This window comes from Chanodichthys erythropterus, chromosome 14, assembly GCF_024489055.1.
Source record: "Chanodichthys erythropterus isolate Z2021 chromosome 14, ASM2448905v1, whole genome shotgun sequence".
Classification (NCBI taxonomy): Eukaryota; Metazoa; Chordata; class Actinopteri; order Cypriniformes; family Xenocyprididae; genus Chanodichthys; species Chanodichthys erythropterus.
Window position 1 is genome coordinate 42621525 of NC_090234.1, and position 16127 is coordinate 42637651.

General features: G+C 36.9%; 1 protein-coding gene across 4 annotated transcripts in view; it reads right to left on the bottom strand.

The window, feature by feature from the left end:
- gsk3ba (glycogen synthase kinase 3 beta, genome duplicate a) overlaps positions 1-16127 on the bottom strand; it is a 77772-nt gene that overhangs the window by 27423 nt on the left and 34222 nt on the right. For all 4 annotated transcript variants that reach the window (XM_067410464.1, XM_067410465.1, XM_067410462.1 and 1 more), the window contains exon 2: positions 11708-11901. In XM_067410464.1, the coding sequence (XP_067266565.1) occupies positions 11708-11901 (194 nt within the window). The remainder of the gene's footprint in view (positions 1-11707; positions 11902-16127) is intronic.

The window sequence follows — 16127 nt, forward strand, 5'->3', positions numbered from 1 at the left end:
GTGGATGTTTGTTTATCACAGCTGACGTGCAACAAAATAATGCTTCACGAAAAACAAAGCACAGTTGATGAACGAACGACAAGGAAGCAAAAAAAATTACCGTACCTTACACAAGAGTGAATACAAAATGTTCGTTGTTAGTCACAAACAGCACAGCAGCTCCAGACAATCAATGACACTCAAACCCAGTGTTTCTCACAAGTAACAGGATCAAAGCAGCCTCCGCGTCTGTTTTCAGGCCTTCCCGCTTAGCTCTCTTCACCGCTGGAAAGCTATTCAAATAAAAACACGGGTCCTAAAGCGCTTGCCCAGTCATAAACCTTCATTCCAGTGATATTCTTTTGAGCTCTTTTGTATTGTGTCCCATCTCTCATTCAGCAGTTTCATTTATTTATTTATTTATTTCAAATCTCCCTCTTGCTTGTTCTCTCTCCTCAACTGTCATACGCCACCTAATGCTGATTGGTTACACATTTGTTGTTGGTGTTGGCCCAACTAACTTACAAACAATGTATTTCAAATTCTACTAAGTCCACCTTTAAGGGTGTGTTCACACTTGGCAGGTTGGTTAGATTAAAACGAACTCTGGCACAAATCCTCTGTTAGTGCAGTTCATTTGAATAAGTGTGAACACTACCACCCGGATCTTGGTGTGGACCAAAAACCACCTTCCAAATGAACCCCGATATGGTTTGACTGAACTATGAATGCAACATTGAGCAAAACCATCTTAACGAACCAAAAACAGGACATCACAAGTAGCGTTGTCAAAAGTTGCTGAATTCTGATATTGAGAGGATTCTTAAACACCTCTGGTTGGCCATTGTGTTCACGCACTCAACAGATATGTCTGTGATTGGCTAAAATGATCAATGCTTCAAAAACCACTGACAGATGCCTGCTTTCAAATGTTGCTGTGTATCTATCTAATACTTTATCTGTGTAAGCACTCGGTGGAGAGTGTCAAAGACGTCTATTTACAACATGTTTTTGAAGCGATAAACATTGAAGCCAATCACAGACATATCTGTTGAGCACGTGAACACAATGGCCAAACAGAGGTGTTTAAGAATCTGCTCAACAGCTCTCAAAATGCTATGGGGAAATGCTGATATCATCAAAAATGTCAGTACAGACTTGGTACCGAAGTCGGTACTTGTGACAACACTAGTCACAAGATGGGACCTCAAAAAAAGGACAGAGCGCATGAAGCATACCTGCTTCTTGTCGTCATAGGAGATACATTTCCCATTACGGTTTGGTACAGGCACCAGAACTGGCATCTTCTATACACATTTTCTGAACACACCCTAAATTGCTGAAATTAAACTTTAAGACTGTGATATAAGTGATGTGCAATTCAAATAAAAGACGTACAAAGCAACACAAAATGACTTTTTGACAGTCTTTAATAATAATTGAAAAGGGCAATCTTGGGCACATCGCCCAAGCCTAAATCAGAATTCGGAAAGACATGGAAAATGAGTAACGCATTCTAAGGAGCCCCTAAAGGGATATGGTTAGGCTTGTTGCGGTAGTCGGTTACATTACAGTATATCAGATTTCACTTGAAGATAGTAAGGAGAGATGACTGACAGGACGAAGTAGGAGGATTGGTGCGCAACAGATCCTGAGCGTCACTGACAAATAGCTTATCTTTTAAAATGTGTGGTCGGTACCGCCGCTCCCTATACACAGAGTACACATGATCGTGAATTGGAAAGTAAATAGTGAGCGAGCATTAAAGCGATTTCAATACTCTGCATATTGAGTGCAGCTCCCTGATGCCCACAAATTATATACAATCTAATTACCCATCTATATAATTGTGAGAGAATGCAAAATAATTGAAATATATTTTTTTCCTCCCATCTTGTTTTTTTGTCCCATCACCATGTCCTTTTAGGGGCTCTGTAGAATGTGTAATTTCCTTTCCGAACATAGTATACATCCCTACATTGTCGACAGCAGGTATGACAAAAGCTTGAACACAATTAACCTGCAATAGTCTACTCCACAGAGTTCCTCACTTAGAGGACTTGGGTCAGTTTTTGACCCATATCTGACCAGAATAATACATCAAAATAGAGCTACTGAAATGGCTCATTACCATGACAACCAGTGTCGTCTGGAGGCTTCCACAAGAGAAATTGGCTAATCAACGATTTTATTTAAAGCACCACCCACATGGTGTGCATCTGAGAGAGATGCTTCCTCTATTTACAGTGAGAGCAGCAGAAGATGATGGCAGAGCTAATATATCTAATACACATCTAATACAACTTTAAGGCTTTTGATTATTAGTTTAGTCAGGACAACAGTCATTAATACATTCAGTGTTTGTTTGAAATCAGTGTTCAGTTCGTATAGGTTGTGTGAAGTCCACTTGGAAATGTAGTCTGGGTTAAGGTGGTCACTTCAATATAATTTGCAATCAATATGAAAAAAATCTCTACAAATTGTGAACCACTATAGATGACATCTAATTCCAAGCTTTATAATGAGAGTGAATAGCAACCGAAATTCTGAAGCCCCAAAAGCACATCCATCCATCATAAAAGTAATTCATACGACTCCAGAGGGTTAATAAAGGCCTTCTGAAGTGATGTGTTTTTGATGCAAGTCAATTCTGGTGGAAGAGTGAACTTTGACCTGACACGTGACGTATTGACGAATGCAGAAGCACAGAGCATAGAGCAAAACAAAACACTGGTCATGAATTAGAAGTCTAAAATTAAAATTTTTAAAGAGAAATGTCAGAGGAGCTTGAGTTTGTTGCCCAGCCCTATTTGTTTGAACCGTGAGAGGCATCTACTCTCACCTAAGCTTACGCTTCTACATCCTACATCAAACACCGGACTTCGAATCTCTCGTGAACGCACGGACAGGCGTTACCGGAAGCTAATGATTATAGTCTAAAGTTATAAATATGGATATTTTTCTTACAAAAACGCTTCACTTCAGGCGGCCTTTATTAACCACCTGGTGCCATATCGATTATGATGGATGGGTGTGCTTTTTTGGGCTTATTTTTTTTTTATTTATTTTTTTTACATATAACTCTGCTTGTGTTTGACTAAAAGAAGAAAGTCATATACACCTAGGATGGCTTGAGGATGAGTAAATTATGGGATAATTTAGATTTTTGGGTGAACTAACCCTTTAATTACGTTATTTACTCGAATAATCGCATCAAAAATCTGAAGCAATGTGTACCTAAGTGGGAAGTATGAGAAAACATTCTAAATTAAGAGTAAACTATAATAATATTTACATTTTCTATTTTTTATTTTAATGGCATATTTGTTTTTGCTGTAGTATCAGGGATTGTGTAGTTTTATTTTTAATGTTATTAAGTACAGAAATGTTGGTTTGTGGCAACATAGTTGTGAAAATCAATCTGTGGGGACAGAGGGAGGGGTGTCGAATCGAACTTGGGTTTGTGTGTGTGTGTTTTGTGTGACTCTGTTAGCCTGTAACTCCATCAAAATCACACAGTTGGTGGTAATTTGTGAACACACTAGTCACTGCCAACTCTGCATACAGTCACTCTCATCAGGATGCTCCATTTACATACACAGCTTCAGAACCGTCTGTCACACTGGGCTTAAATCAACCAAATTATGACCTCTTTCACAAAGTACAATAATTATTTTTGTGAGTGTTTAATTTTCACGTCTTTCTCTCTCTGTGTAAAGTGCAAAATCTAGTGCGAAAGCTAGCGTATGCATACAGTCGAACCCGAAGCCTTTCAAAGTATACGCAAGGTCGACACATGCATTTTAAACGTTTCATCTTTCTCCAGTGTCTGCGCTATTTTTCCTCAGAAGTTATGACCAATAAAAATGTCTTTGTATTCTTTTAAACTAAAATTGTGCCTATCTCAAAAGCCCTCACACAGGCGCTTGTCAATGTAGGCATCTGTTGCTGTTGCAGCAGTGGCTTAACATAGTATTGACGGGCCCCAGTGCAGCTATTATGACGGGCCCCCAGGGCTGCACAGTTATGAAGCATATACAAGCACATATACAGACTTGTCTAGAAGGGAATCTTATATACACAAATTTGTATCTAACTTAGAATTTAGACCAGCTAAAATATATGTTTAGACCAACAATATCTTATTAATTAATTAATAAAGACATGTATTTAAGAAATTTAATAAAAACAGAAAGATGTCTATTGCTTCAGCTTTATTCAAAGGCCGCGGAAACATGAGTTCTTTGTTACGTACTTCAATCCATTCCACACCCGACGTTCTTGATTTTCTTCCTATTTATTAAATATAGGCAATTGGTTGATGAAACGTTGATTGAAATTAAGATACAATTTCTACAAAATTAAATTCACTTTAAAGAAAGACTTACTACAGGTGCTGATCATATAATTAGAATATCATCAAAAAGTTGATTTATTTCACTAATTCCATTCAAAAAGTGAAACTTGTATATTATATCCATTCATTACACACAGTTGCTCTGATAATGGCCTTCAGCTCTTCTGCATTGTTGGGTCTGGCATATCGCATCTTCCTCTTCACAATACCCCATAGATTTTCTATTTTGTTTGCTGAGTTTGCTGGCCAATTAAGAACAGGGATACCATGGTCCTTAAATCAGGTACTGGTAGCTTTGGCACTGTGTGCAGATGCCAAGTCCTGTTGGAAAATGAAATCTACATCTCCATAAAGTTGGTCAGCAGCAGGAAGCATGAAGTGCTCTAAAACTTCCTGGTATACGGCTGCGTTGACCTTGGACCTCAGAAAACACAGTGGACCAACACCAGCAGATGACATGGCACCCCAAACCATCACTGACTGTGGAAACTTTACATTGGACCTCAAGCAATGTGGACTGTGTGCCTCTCCTCTCTTCCTCCAGACTCTGGGACCCTGATTTCCAAAGGAAATGCAAAATTTACTTTCATCAGAAAACTTTGGACCACTCAGCAGCAGTCCAGTCCTTTTTGTCTTTAGCCCAGGTGAGACGCTTCTGACGCTGTCTGTTGTTCAAGAGTGGCTTGACACAAGGAATGCGACAGCTGAAACCCATGTCTTGCATATGTCTGTGCGTAGTGGTTCTTGAAGCACTGACTCCAGCTGCAGTCCACTCTTTGTGAATCTCCCCCACATTTTTGAATGGGTTTTGTTTCACAATCTCTCCAGGGTGCAGTTATTCATATTGCTTGTACACTTTTTTTCTACCACATCTTTTCCTTCCCTTCGTCTCTCTATTAATGTGCCTGGACACAGAGCTCTTTGAACAGCCAGCCTCTTTTGCAATGACCTTTTGTGTATTGCCCTCCTTGTGCAAGGTGCCAATGATCGTCTTTTGGACAACGGTCAAGTCAGCAGTCTTTCTCATGATTGTGTAGCCTACAGACCTAAACTGAGAGACCAGTTAAAGGCCTTTGCAGGTGTTTTGAGTTAATTAGCTGATTAGAGTGTGGCACCAGGTGTCTTCAATATTGAACCTTTTCACTAATTTTCCTTAGTTGTCAGTTATAATCATCAAAATTAAAAGAAATAAACATTTGAAATATAGCAGTCTGTGTGTAATGAATGAATATAATATACAAGTTTCACTTTTTGAATGGAATTAGTGAAATAAAACAACTTTTTGACGATATTCTAATTATATGACCAGCACCTGTATAAAACAAAACTTTATGAAGTGGTCAAACTCATGTCTGACCTGCTGCATGTCTCCCGACATTGTGCATCTGTCATGCTATTCACTTTTTATAATCAACATAGGTGAAATTTAAAAAATATTAGGCTATAGCCTACAAATATAAATAACAACAAAACCTTGTACTTTTGATAAGAAATTCGTAGGTCTGTGTTAAATAAGAGGCGATCTATCCGCTGGAATATGTTGTTTCTGAAATCATGGCCACTGCTCGTTGCAGCTGTTATCAGTTCTCTTAGCGCTCGTGCACACAGACAATCGAGCATTTCGTTCTGGTAAAAGCACAAAACAAAATGCACACAACGTGTCCTTGCTCTTAATGTACAATCACTGATGGTAACTGAACCTTTGGTTTTAATGAGAAAAAAAAAAAAAAAAATGATGATATGAGGGCAGATTAGAACCCAGAACCTCAGAAATGCATGACAAAAATTCTATCACTAGACCATTACAAAACACAATCAGATTTGGTGAATTTATGAACTTATTCGCTGATGTGAAGAATCTCGGCACTAATTATGTTGTATTATTAATATTTATATTTATCTAAATATTTATATAAATATAGTCACTTCGTGGCCAGGGACGGCTTGCGATGTGGCAGGGCCCACGTGCGTTGCGGGCCCCCCCAATGTCTGTAGTTATGTCACTGTGTTGCAGTCTCCACTATTTTGTTGTTGTTGTTCCTTCACTTTAGTTTTGTTTTCTACTGTGAAACAAAGGCCCGGGCCAGTGTTACCACAAAGTGGAACAACTGATTAGTGCAAAACAAAATCAATCCGCATGTGAGACCAAAAACGTGTGGTTAATAAAAATCAGGCGCCACACGTACTATTGTGGTGAAGAAATTTAACGCTTACTCGTAAAAAATGAAGTGTACTTTGGGCTTAAATATCATCACTTGGCTTTCTAGCTTGCCATGCCATCTGTGCTGCTCTTCCACTGTTTACACTCTCAAAGGACGTGTTTAGCTGTTTCGCTCATGTCTTTTGCAGTGTCTCGTGCATGACAGCATTCTAAAAATGCTGTCATGCATAATACACAAAAAAGTGCTCAGGTTAGAAGAAGTTCAACTTTAAAAAAAAAACCTTTTCTAGACTGAAAAACCTGATCGCAATGGTCAAACATGTCCGTCTAGCCTGCCCCTTAGTTGTTCTGAGTGAATGGCCCTTAGAATTATTTAAAAATCTCCTTTTCAGTGAATCATTTCAGTTATTTACTAAATATTGTATTGCTCCACATTACTATGTATTGTCATATTGGTGTGTATGAATGTTATAAAAGTTATAGTTCCTTGAGATCCTTTAGTGAACAACAGTGGAAAACTGTTCCTGACTGATTTGAACTGTTTTTCATATGACTATTTTTTTTCCTGAATAAAAAATCTACTTGGATACAGTGGTTATTTGGTTAAAGTTATGGTTTCTCTCATTGAAATGAAACCACCATTTTAAGCTATTTTAGAGAAAATGCATGCATTTTGAGACTGAATATCTTCAAAATATTAGAATATGCAAAAATAACTACTTTATATCTCTCATCTATAAGTGGTTGATGGAAATAAGGCTATACTTGGCTAAGTTAAAAGCAAATAGAACCTTTGCTTCATGCACATGGCCAAGTACACATCAACTTCATGGAAAATGATTGATTACTCTAAAAAGCGCCCATTACATCATTTCATCTGCACTATTACATCACACAAGCATAAAAAGGCAATGCTGATTGCTGTCTTCTACTTCTACTTATATATATAGTGCACTTATCTAGGTTTTTCTCTACTTTTTTACATAATATAAATATCCATAGACATCAAAGAAGCCTGCACTTGTGGGATAATAAATAATAGGACTGTTCCCAAATGCTATCACTTATATGCAAATATGTGTGTGTTTGTTACAGGACAAAGGTCATACAGATACACAATCCTACAGATATTGACACACATACAGATCCTCTCTCAGAAGAACTATGAACAAGAGGAGCAAACTCCATTGAAAGGAATGCGGTAAAGAAATGACAGAAATAACTGCAAGAGTATCACATGAAGAGAATTAACTTCACAGATGACGCACGCACCTCACAACACTCTTGCGGTATTTATACTTGACATTTTCACTTTAGCACTATTCTCCGAAACAACAGGTAGCAGCACAGAGGAAAAATAACAAGTCTCACTAACAAGAAATGATAGGTAGTTTACCAAAACTTTACTTGGTAAATAAAAAAAATTGCCCTTATACCATTAAATAGGGCACTATTTGAGGGACAGCCATGTGTAGTGGTGTCTGAAACCATAGTGGAAGTTATCGAGTGCACTCATTCAATCCCAATAACGAGTATACAACCAATCCGGCAGCTACAGAATACCCAAAATTCACTGTATGGGTCAGGCAGAATGAATTTCTGTATCATCCATATATCCATTTTCCAAACCGCTGGTGCAATGTGGGTACAGTGTAATATCATACAGGTATAAATTCCTTTTTAACTGATAATTAAATTGATTAATTAAGGTTTATGCATAGTTTCCATCACAGAGTTCAAGATAAATCTTTTCATTACTAAAGCTACCAGTTTGCTAAGTATTAAATGGTTGTCCAATTCCAATTCCAATCCAATTCACTCACTTGTTTTCATTCACTAATGTAGGGAATAGTGAATGAGGGTATAGGGGGTGATTTTGTGTTGGTGTTAGCATGTTGCTAAGATGACAGCTCAGTAATTCAAAGTCAGTATAAATCTCGCAAATGTTTTGCATTTGCACAAAACTGGTGAATGAAATAATATGAGGTGGGAAGAAAAACTATATATTTCAATGTTTTTCTCAGGGGAAAGTAATATTTTTGCGAGAGAATGCAAAAGTTTTGTGAGTGAACAACTTTTCTCAGGGAATGCAAAACTTTTGCAAGCGAGTGCAAATGCACTGAAATATAACTTCTCCTATCGCATTTTTTTTTTTTTTTTTACATCAACAATAAAATCAATAAAAAAAAATTAAAAAATCATTTTTTATCAATAAAAAATGTTTACTGAATGAATTATGTATTTATAATTGATTTCACAGGTTTCATATGGCATGATGGATTTTTTTTTTACTGGCCTTCTCCAAAATACATGTGATACTACCTTACAATTTATCCAGAAGGTATCATAAAAGGCGGTATAAACAGGCCCTCTACCTTTTGGAACATCCTTTCCGTCGGGAGTGTGCCAGCGATGCCTTATCACCACTATCACCCTAGAGGACCCAGCAAAGTGACAATGGAAAAGGTGCACAGCTTCATAGACAAAACACACACACACCAGCACATGGTGTCAATATCTCTGTCAGGTCACTGTACACACACTGTCCTTCACATGTGACCCATTTCTGTCTCACACACACACCACATAAATGCACTACAGCTCTCTTATGGGCATGGTTTATCCACACTGCTTACTGTCACAATGAGATGAGGTCACATTTTTCACACTAGCGGAAATCACTCGTTGACATGAGTGACCCAAATTTCATTTACACCACCATCTGATCTTATAGTCACTTTTATGTGTCGCTGCTCAGGAAAGGTGACATACTTCTTCTGTCAATCACACTTCTCTGCTGCAGTTTACGAAAAATACGATGCCTGTCATCTGTCAGGAAACACCACAAAGTCCCCTTCTGTAATACTATCGTGAGTTTCTACTCCATATTAAACAGAAAGGTTTGCACAGATGAACTCATCAGAGCAAGGCTGTCACTAATAATGTGAAAAGTGGCAACAATTTTAGGGGCCAAATTAAATGGAAAAATACATTACATTTATAATTTCTTAGAAATAGTTTTTACATCAATGGAGACAATTTAAAAAGATGCAATATATTGGTATTGATGATAACTGTGATATGTAAAAAATGATATCATAATACACATTTAATAATATCATAAATAGCCCAGGGGCAGTTAGCGCCATCTGATTGACACTCCAACACTGCAGGTGGTGGTAGTGTTGTCAAAAGTACCAAATGAGATACCAAGTCGGTGATGACATTTTAAAAAAGTGTGACGCTTTGAGCGCTGTTGAGCGGGGTCAAGATAAAATGTTGAGAATAAACTCGTTAAATTACGAGAAAAAAGTTGAGATAAAATGTTGAACATAAAGTCATTAAATTACGAGAAAAAAGTCGTTAAATTACGGGAACAAATTTGTTAAATTATGAGAAAAAACTCGAGATAAAATGTTGAGAATAAAGTAATAATTTAATGAGTTTATTCTCAACATTTTATCTAGACTTTTTTCTCGAAATTTAACAACATTTTTCTCATAATTTAACAAATTTATTCTCGTAATTTAACAACTTTTTTCTCGTAATTTAATGACTTTATTCTCAACATTTTATCTCGACTTTTTTCTCGAAATTTAAAGAGTTTATTCTCAACATTTTATCACAACTTTTTTCTCGAAATTTAACAAGTTTTTTCTCGTAATTTAATGAGTTTTTTCTCAACATTTTATTTTGACATTTTTCTCAAAATTTAACAAGTTTTTTCTCGAAATTTAAAAACTTTAATCTCAAGATGGTTTTATTTTTTTATTATTGGCTGGCCTTAATCCTCTTCCGTACAAATGCTCCCATACATTGATCACTGTAGTCAATCACAGACATATCTGATGAGCATGTGAACACAATGGCCAATCAGAGGTGCGAATCCGCTCAACAGCGCTAAATGCGGCACATTTTTAAAATTTCGGTATGATATTGGAATTATTTTGCATTTAATACTTGTAGCTAACTTAAGCTGACTGTTTTTTACACAGTTATAGTTTATTGTATTGTTATAATTTTTGCTTGTGTATTTATTTTTACATTTTCTCCAACAGCCTAAGGCTGTCCCATTTCAAAGGCCTCTTCAAATGCAGCCAACAAATGAGTCCTTCACTGCATCCTCCAAGTGGATCATTTGTGGCCCAACCTATCCCAAGATTAATTTTTTTGCACTGGTGACGACTTTATTTTTTGAGAAAAAATGCCAGATTACACTTTGAAATGTAAGTATTGGGTTTTAACTTACCCAAATATGTAATCCACATAAAAAAAATTATAATAATAAAATCAAAAGTGGTTAAAATTTTGACATATCTTACTAAGATGTGATTTTACAGATAGTTTATACTCTTTTATTATGTACATAAATAGACCAAGGTGAACATATTTAGACAGGTTTCAAACCCCGTTTTGTTTTCAGCAAAAAAGTCGTCATTGCCGCTTGTCAATGGTAGCCGTCACAGTTGCTAGGCGACAAGAGCAATACTCTGTAGGCTTGACCGTCCCATTTAACAATGCTCAGTTTGACCTTCATAGACTTTAAAGGCGTGGCCTCTGATGTCTGAGTCCTTCGATGGATGCAGCCTCTGAATTGGGAAACAGCTAGTGAGGGAGTTTTTTGGATTCTGTGAAAAACACCCCAGTCTGCAGGAAGTGCCGACTGACGGTAAGTTCTTACTGTACGCTTCTGTAAAATTCTGTCTCCACCTCCCTATATACTCATACTTTGAGTGTGATTCACTGACCAAAAAAGAGAAAATACAAAAATGTTACGTCTAACTGATAGCATTAATTTACCATTATTTATTTTTATTTTATCATTTTTTATATATATATTGCAATAATATCAACATCTAATTATCCTTTGCATTCATTGTGTCGGGTATTGACAGTATTTGATTGACTTTGGCCATGAAGCACATCAGAATGGAATTCAGCTAAAACTGATTTAAACCACAAGAAATGAGATCAAACATAAGAGAACAGAGATGAAAGATAATAGCATACCAATAAAACTAAAGAACAGAAATAAAGGAAATGATCAAAGAACAGACAAAAAATAATTATAATGATATAGGAACAAAGACAAAAGAACTTTGATGAGAGAAATACTGTCTGAGCTGTTCTTATGAGAGGCTACAAGGCCCAAAGCATTATATAGAGTCAAAGGACCAAGAAAGAATGAATGTCATGCTTCTCAGTCTTACCTTAAATCGCTTATCCTGAAGGACCTTCTTAATGGCCACCAGTTCTCCTGAGTCACAGAGCTTGGCCTGATAGACCACGCCAAAAGAGCCATTACCGATGACCTTGGTGTCGGTGTAGCTGACCTCTTGCGGCCGGTCAGGTCCCTGTCCAGGGGTTGCCACCACTGTGGTCACTTTACTGCCATCTTTATCTCCTTCAGACAGATAAAAAGAGAAATGGGGGTTAGAGACTGATGTTGCAAACAGGCAATAAAAAGGCGGAAAACACAACAATGCCTCAGTAGCAACAACTTCCACCTTGCATTCTCCTAATTAATAATGTAATGATGAGTACCGTGGTTGGGAATCAAGAACCATTTTCTCCAATTATTTAAAAAAATACATTTGAATGAGGCCTAATTTGACATTTGATTCCATTAAAAGCTCTTTAATTTCTTAATGTCTATTAATTTCTGATATATTTTTCTTTTAAATGTAATGTAACCTACACTGCATTCAAAGTATAGGCCTATTTGTTTTCTATGAGTTCATGCAATCTGTGGGAATTGAACCAAAGACCTTGGCATTGCTAGTGCCACAACTGTTTAAGCTACAGAATGCAATGTCAAACTTTTGGACAGACAGTGAAATGTACAGTATCAACACAGTGAAAACATATCTCTGCTGGTGAACAAGCCCTATACTATTCTATATTCTCCCCCTCCAAAGAGCTGTTAACCACTGCAACAGGATCATTGAGTTGAACCAGATCAGGTAAATTCATGAACGAATCTTTCACAAACTTCACCAGTCTTAATTTACATTCATTATACAGGGAGTGCAGAATTATTAGGCAAGTTGATTTTCTGATCATATTTTTTTTCCAAGCACATTTTACCAATTCCAATCCACATCAATCTTAATAACTACTATTAATATTGTTTTTAATCATTTATAAGTGATATATAATTGTTCATGAAGGCTGGAAATGAAGAATGCCCTATATTCAGGTGTGCAGAATTATTAGACAGGTTTTCTTTTACAGATAAAATGAGCCAAAAAAGAGATTTAACTCAGACTGAAAAGTCAAAAATTATTAAATACTCATGAGAAGGACGCAATACTAATGTAATACTAGAAATTGCAAAGTTAAAGCATGACCATTGGACAGTGAAATGCTCATTGGGTCAGCGGGGTCATACAAAAACAGCTGGAGAAGAAAAGACACGTTAACTGCAAAATAATTAAGAATTAAGGTGAAGAATTAAGTGTGAAACCATCAGGAACCCTTTAGTCTAGTCCACTGTTTGAAGAATTTATCTTCCAGAATCTGGCAGTAAGGTGTGGGAGTTCACTTTTAGTCCATCTCTTATCCTGAAATGTCCATCTTGCAGAGATGGACTAAATGATCTTCCAAAACTTACTGCCAGATTCTGGAAGATAAATTCTTCAAACAGTGGTACAAGAGGATGTGGTGCTGGTCCTTCAGGAGTCACTCTCAAGCTGTCTGTCTATAAGGCCTATAAAAACCCAGTCTTCATGTACTTTATAACACTTCAGCTTGTGATTCTTATTAAGAGCGGGTCATTTTTTAGGATTCTTCACCTAACCTAAGTCTCTGAGATCCTGACACCTCACACTTCTGAAGACTCCAGGTAGGTTTCAGTACTGGGAAATGGTGGCGCTGGAGACTAAAGGGTTCCTGATGGTTTCACACTTAATTCTTCACCTTAATTCTTAATTATTTTGCAGTTAACGTGTCTTTTCTTCTCCAGCTGTTTTTGTATGACCCAGCTGACCCAATGAGCATTTCACTGTCCAATGGTCATGCTTTAACTTTGCAATTTCTAGTATTACATTAGTATTGCATCCTTCTCATGAGTATTTAATAATTTTTGACTTTTCAGTCTGAGTTAAATCTCTTTTTTGGCTCATTTTATCTGTAAAAGAAAACCTGCCTAATAATTCTGCACACCTGAATATAGGGCATTTTTCATTTCCAGCCTTCATGAACAATTATATATCACTTATAAATGATTAAAAACAATATTAATAGTAGTTATTAAGATTGATGTGGATTGGAATTGGTAAAATGTGCTTGGAAAAAACATATGATCAGAAAATCAACTTGCCTAATAATTCTGCACTCCCTGTAGATGAGTGGCCAGAATGTTTTAAGATCTCCTTTTGCCTTCCATAGAAGAGAAAATGATGACAAAATTTACCATCTAGAGTAAACTATCCATTTAATTGAAAAACCAATGCAACTTATCTAAATGGCTAACAAGTCTGCTCTGTAAATTAGGACCAAATTGGGACGCACTAACAGGCAAAAGCTGGAAAGAAAATCTACCATGAGCTTATGCATTTTACATTACCGTTCTTGGCAGATGTGTTCTCACCAAAGCGGCATAAAAGAAAGTGCATATTTGGCACTTGGGAGGATTACTTCAGCAGGTGACTTAGGATGAAAGTCAGATTATATTGCTTACAATGCAAACATAGCACGTGAAATATAATCCTTAGCATGATGTGGAGAGGTTTTCGGAGTGACTATACCTTCTTTCAGAGCTGTGAGGGGTAATAAACCAGAGAAATGAATGCAGTGAGCCAAAGCATAATACCATTAGTTTATCAGGGACAGATTTAAAGTTAAACTCATGAAAAGATTTACTATGAATTACCTTATACGATACAGTTAGGACTCAGCTGTATAAACTATGCAATGCGCCAACAGATTCCGCCATATAAAATATTTAATTCCCATTATAAAAATTAATATAAAATTACTCATACCATGATGAAATTTAGGCCCCTAGGACCAAATCAAATCATGTGCGTGTACAATGATGTGATTGAGGGATCTGGTCTGGTATTAGTAGATGGTTGTAACTACTTGGATCAGCTTCTTTGAGTTCCAGACTAGAGTTCAAAGTCTCAGTTAACTTTGTTAAAGGTTAACTACATAGAGTGTCTTGTGCCTTTTCAACCCCCCCATACCCACAGCAGCCCCACAATACAAAATCTCCGACAAGCCTCAAATCAGGCCTCGAGATCCAATGAATCCCTGATCTGCAGTTAGTGGCAGATTGTGTTGTAGCAATGAGTTTTAGAACAGAATCAGAAACTGGTCTAGAGTGCAGCTCTTCTTTCTCCCTCATCACCACCTGAGACTCTGACAGTCAATGCCAACCATACTGATTTGCCGATTAACTGTGATCTTTATTTGAGCATTCCAATATCGAGTTTTAAAATCCCAATATCGATTTTTTTCAATCAATGTCTTTTTTCGGTAGATTCTCATTAATCATTATTTGAATCATGCCTCTCAATCGGCAGATGTCGCTGAGTCAGTGGATTCTGACTGCCGGCCCCTGCACAAAGATCAAAGATCTTAATTCGGTGAATGTCAGCTTTTCTCAATGGGAATACATGCATCGTGTTCACTGAAAACACTTCATAATATATCAACTATGTCCAAATGTTTGGGTTTGTAAGAAGTCTCTTATGTTCACCAAGGCTGCATTTATTTGATCAAAAATACAGTAAAAACTCTAATATTGTGAAATGTTATTACAATTTAAAATAAGTGTTTTCTATTTAAACAAAAACGACAAAGATGAATTTTCAGCATCACTGCTCCAGTCTTCAGTGTCACGTGATTCTTCAGAAATCATTCTAATATGCTGATTTGCTGCTCAAGAAACATTTCTTAGTATTATCAACTTTGAAAACAGCTGCGTAATATTTTTTTCAGTATTCTTTGATGGATAGAAAGTCCAAAAGAACAGCATTTATGCAATAGAAATATTTTGTAACATTATATTATGTCTTCACTGTAAGGCCAGGGGTGTCAAAACTCGGTCCTTGAGGGCCATTATCCTGGAGAGTTTAGCTCCAACTTGCTTCAGGTCACCTGCCTGGAAGTTTCTAGTATGCCTAGTAAGACCTTGATTAGCTGGTTAAGATGTCTTTAACTGGAATGGAGCTAAACTATGCACAACAGTGATTGGACCAAATCCAGGAGCAGGAATGGACACCCCTGTTCTAGGCCTAAGCAATCTAATGTATCCTTGATGAATAAAAGTAGTAATTTCTTTACTGATCCCTGATGCAATCATTGAGAGGACAGTGGAAAAGCAACAGGAAAGTTGAGGGAGAAAGAAGCGGAACATGACCAGGACATGAACCAGGCAGGAAATTAACCCAGATCATTACAAACTCAACAGATCTTCATATGTCAGGGGCAACAGACTACCCTCTGTGCCACACCTCTGATGGGACCATCCAGTTTTTAACGTGTGAATCCTAACCTTAAATTAAATACACACTTGCAGAAGTCAACATGAACCATCTTTACAAATTATTTTACTTCCATAATGTGATCCAAATTAAACTGTATATTCATTGACAGGTCTTTTTATGAAAAGTGTCAGATTTG